Source organism: Danio aesculapii, chromosome 7 (assembly GCF_903798145.1).
Source record: "Danio aesculapii chromosome 7, fDanAes4.1, whole genome shotgun sequence".
Classification (NCBI taxonomy): Eukaryota; Metazoa; Chordata; class Actinopteri; order Cypriniformes; family Danionidae; genus Danio; species Danio aesculapii.
In genome coordinates this window covers 70,886,888-70,891,887 of record NC_079441.1, presented here as the reverse complement: position 1 = coordinate 70,891,887, position 5,000 = coordinate 70,886,888, and the positions used below count along the sequence as shown (strand labels likewise).

At 28.0% G+C, this 5,000-nt stretch overlaps 1 protein-coding gene across 1 annotated transcript in view; it reads right to left on the bottom strand.

Moving 5' to 3' along the window:
• Positions 1–5,000, bottom strand: part of smchd1 (structural maintenance of chromosomes flexible hinge domain containing 1) — a 77,863-nt gene that overhangs the window by 70,853 nt on the left and 2,010 nt on the right. The window contains exons 3-5 of the mRNA XM_056462441.1: positions 2,901–3,059; positions 2,733–2,815; positions 500–633 (exon numbers count right to left, since the gene is read on the bottom strand). Coding sequence (XP_056318416.1) covers positions 500–633; positions 2,733–2,815; positions 2,901–3,059 — 376 coding nt within the window. The remainder of the gene's footprint in view (positions 1–499; positions 634–2,732; positions 2,816–2,900; positions 3,060–5,000) is intronic.

Sequence of the window (5,000 nt, the reverse complement as noted above, 5' to 3'; positions counted from 1 at the left end):
ATGCAGGTGAATTGGATAAGCTGAATTGGCCGAAGTGTAGGAGTGTAAATAAGTGTGTATGAATGTTTCCCAGTGATGGGTTGCAGCTGGAAGGGCATCCGCTGCGTAAAACATATGCTGGAGAAGTTGGCGGTTAATTCCACTGTGGTGACCCATGATTAATAAAGGGACTGAGCGGAAAAGAAAATGAATGAATGCAAAATACTCTCTAGTATCTGACCCCCTTCGCTTCTCATTTGCTTTTCATATGTTACTCTTTAACTCAACCACTAAACTGGCAGAGCTGTGATGAAACAAGATGCTATTGGCTGTTTTTTTTATAAAGATGAGGAGCTACACAATGTCCCGCCCTCTCTTCATGTTTCAGTTGAGATTACGCCAAACATCTAATAAAAAAATACACATTTCAACGCACTTCACGAGACCTTTAAGAGCAATTCTGAACAGGCTTATTGCATTTTATAACAAAGAAGTGCATGTATGATTATGAGGGGCGCACCTTTGAAATGTGCTGTTTTCTCGGATGAACTTGGACAGACGGTAAACAGCCCAGTTGTTGAGCTGTTTGGACGTCATTCCACAGCCATTGTCCATCACCACAACCGCAGGTCCTCCCTGAGCCTCATTAAACATCTGGAAAGCACACAGAGAAAATGTGTTAACTGCTCGTTGCTATTAACGTGAATTGATTTAATGTTTGTTCATGTCAATTACAGTGTCAAGTGGAAGCCTGATGTGTGTGTAAACGTAAACAAAAGCATGGGTGGCATGGTGGCTCAGTGGTTAGCACTGTCGCCTCATAGCAAGAAGGTCGCTGTTTTAGGTCCCAGCTGGGTCAGTTGCCATTTCTGTGTTGAGTTTGCATGTTCTCCCAGTGTTGGCATGGGCTGTGGGTTTCCCCCACAGTCCAAACACATGCGCTTTAGGGGAATTGAATAAGCTAAATTGGCCATAGTGTATGAGTGTGTGTGAATGAGGGTGTACGGATGTTTCCCAGTATTGGGTTGCAGCTGGAAGGGCATATGCTGGATAAGTTGGCAGTTCATTCCACTGTGGCGCCTCCTGATGAATAAAGGAACTAACATGAAGAAAAATTAATGAATGAACGAATAAATAAAAGCTGAGAAATATTATTTTCCTCAATGATGCCTCTGGCACATCACCTTGTTATCTTTTGAGAGAAGCCTGTGCTATTTCAGGTCAACAAAACACTTGCTGGTTGAATAAAAGTAACTCACAGTGAGAATAATTTTGGGAATAATATATATATATATATATATATATATATATATATATATATATATATATATATATATAAATCTAGGTTTAAAAAAAGGGTTTTGGTTTCTAATTCAATAATATTTAAAAATTTTCTGTACATTTCAGTTTAGTTTTAGTTAGCTTCATTAATGGTTTTAATTTGGTGAACATATTCCCATTATGTCTTTATATATTTATTATTTATTAATTTTCCTTCAGCTTAGTCCCTTATTCATTCAGGGTCACGACAGCAGAATGAACCGCCAACTATTCCAGTATATGTTTTACACAGTAGACGCCCTTCCAGCCACAACCCAGTTTCAGTTTTAGTAAGTGTTAAAAAACACCACACACATCCTGCCTCCTGTGTCGACCAAAGCACAGTTTAGTGTTTGCACAGCTTACACAAACTCCAGCGCAAACCTCTTATTAATAAAAATAAAATAATTGTTGGAACAAACTCCACACAACCAAAACCACACAAATACAATGAAAAGAACAAGAATTATTTTATAGAATTATATTATTTTATAGAATTATTGCAACAAAAAAAATTCAACAAATGTATACGTTTTATTCTCTTAATTTTTCCTGTTTATTAAAATATTATGCAATATTGTTCCCCAGCATATTCATTTGAATGAACTGATTTTTGGAAAGTGATCTTAAGTTTTTTGTTAGGTTAGTTGCAGTTTTGTCTTTGGTACAGACTAATCCAATTTAATCTAATGACAAATATATTATAAGATAACATATAGAAAATATTAATATGAAGAAAATATAGAAAATATTAAATCATACAAAAAAATATTAGTATTAATATTAAAGAGAGATCTGTGAGGGGTGTGCACTCATTTATGCTACTCAAGTCGAGTCGACTAGTCGTTGGTGACGTCATCAATAAAACACAAGATGCAAATGTTTTGCAACACGCCACAATTTGCTATTTATTTGCAGGACAAATATATCCACGTGCTGTTTGACAGCACTTAACACGTTGCAAAAACAACGCAACATTACCAGTGACTAATTTTAGTGCAAAACAAATGCACCGTCAACACTTTCATTTCATTAATAATGCAACATTAGCACCCAGGCTAATTTTACTGCTGAATGAATGCAGTCAACACTGCTGTGATCACTGCACGTTCTAGAAAGAATGTAACAGATATTTCAGTGCAGAAATAATGCACAACGGATTCATGTGAAGTTATTCATAACAACATAACGCACGAAAGACAAAGGCTATAATGTTAATCTGTGTAACTAGGTTTTACACAGGTATTACAAAAGGATGGTGGCTAAGGGATGGGACAATAGAAAGTACAGTTTGCACAGTGTAAAATCAATGAAATAACCTTTGTTATGTCCCCACAATTCACAAAACCAAACCTGTGTGTGTGAGTGTGTGTTTTTAGTATTATAGTTTTTTCTGTGTTGTAGTTTTTTAGTCTAAGTTTTCGTTTACTAACCAGTCTGATTTCAATCCTCCTTCTGCCAGTGTTTTTTCTGGTGGCTGACAGTGCGTTATCAATGAGCTCTGCAAACGCATAGGCTGAAAGCAACACCACAGAAAGAGAAGCACATGTTAATCTGTGTTCACGTACATCAGCATGGCGGAGGTGTGATTTCAGACTTACGCAACGCTTTCTGCCCTTCGCTGGCATAATACTCGTACATCCCACATTGCACCAGGGTATGATAGTGTGGCAGATAGTCGATCCGCTCTTGAGTCGCCACTGGAAGCTCCTGATTCACAGACTTCATCAGCTGCAAGGTTTTCCCGTGCACCAGCTCCTCTGATACACCACAACACAAACAAAGACATAGCAATCATTTTTACAAAAACTCACTAACAGTTAATAATTCATGAATTTATTTTTAGAGTTTGCACTTGTATTTGTGAACAGTAAACAAATAGAAAAAAGCTATAAATGATTATATTAATATAGAATTTAAATGTAAATATCTTAAATTCTAATACATTTAAATATCTAAAATGTAGTTGAAAAGTGTAAACAAAATAAAAGTAGTTGAGCAAGTACAACTATACATTTAACTTGTGAACAGGAAAACAAAAAGAAAATATTCAATTAAATTTATTAAATAAATATTTATTTAAATACCTTAAATGTAAATATATAGCATTTTAAAACATTTAAATATCTAGAATTTAATTATGTAAAAATTTAACATTTTAATACATTTAATTATCTAAAATTTAATTATGTAAATATCTAACATTTTAAAACATTTAAATATCTAGAATTTAATTATGTAAAATTTAACATTTTAATACATTTAATTATCTAAAATTTAATTATGTAAATATCTGACATTTTAATACATTTAAATATCTAAAATTTTATTATGTAAATATCTAACATTAATACATTTAAATATCTAAAATTACATTTTTATGTAAATATCTAACATTAATACATTTAAATATCTAAAATTGAATTTTTATGTAAATATCTAACATTTTAAAACATTTAAATATCTAGAATTTAATTATGTAAAATTTAACATTTTAATACATTTAATTATCTAAAATTTAATTATGTAAATATCTGACATTTTAATACATTTAAATATCTAAAATTTTATTATGTAAATATCTAACATTAATACATTTAAATATCTAAAATTACATTTTTATGTAAATATCTAACATTTTAATACATTTAAATATCTAAAATTGAATTTTTATGTAAATATCTAACATTTTAATACATTTAAATATCAAAAATTTTATGATGTAAATATCTAACATTTTAATACATTTAAATATCAAAAATTTTATGATGTAAATATCTAACATTTTAATACATTTAAATATCTCAAATTAAATTTTTATGTAAATATCTAACATTTTAATACATTTAAATATCTAAAATTGAATTTTTATGTAAATATCTAACATTTTAATACATTTAAATATCAAAAATTTAATTATGTAAATATCTAACATTTTAATATATTTAAATATCTAAAATTTAATTATGTAAATATCTAACATTTTAATACATTTAAATATCTAAAATTTAATTATGTAAATATCTAACATTTTAATACATTTAAATATCTAAAATTTAATTATGTAAATATCTAACATTTTAATATATTTAAATATCTAAAATTAAATTTTTATGTAAATATCTAACATTTTAATACATTTAAATATCTAAAATTGAATTTTTATGTAAATATCTAACATTTTAATACATTTAAATATCAAAAATTTAATTATGTAAATATCTAACATTTTAATATATTTAAATATCTAAAATTTAATTATGTAAATATCTAACATTTTAATACATTTAAATATCTAAAATTTAATTATGTAAATATCTAACATTTTAATACATTTAAATATCTAAAATTTTATTATGTAAATATCTAACATTTTAATACATTTAAATATCTAAAATTTTATTATGTAAATATCTAACATTTTAATACATTTAAATATCTAAAATTTTATTATGTAAATATCTAACATTTTAATACATTTAAATATCTAAAATTTAATTATGTCAATATCTAACATTTTAATACATTTAAATATCTAAAATTTAAATTTTATGTAAATATCTAACATTTTAATACATTTAAATATCTCAAATTTAAATTTTATGTAAACATCTAACATTTTAATACATTTAAATATCTAAAATGTCATTTGTTAAATGTACATTGAAAAACTGTCAACAAAATTTAAGTAGTTAAGCAAG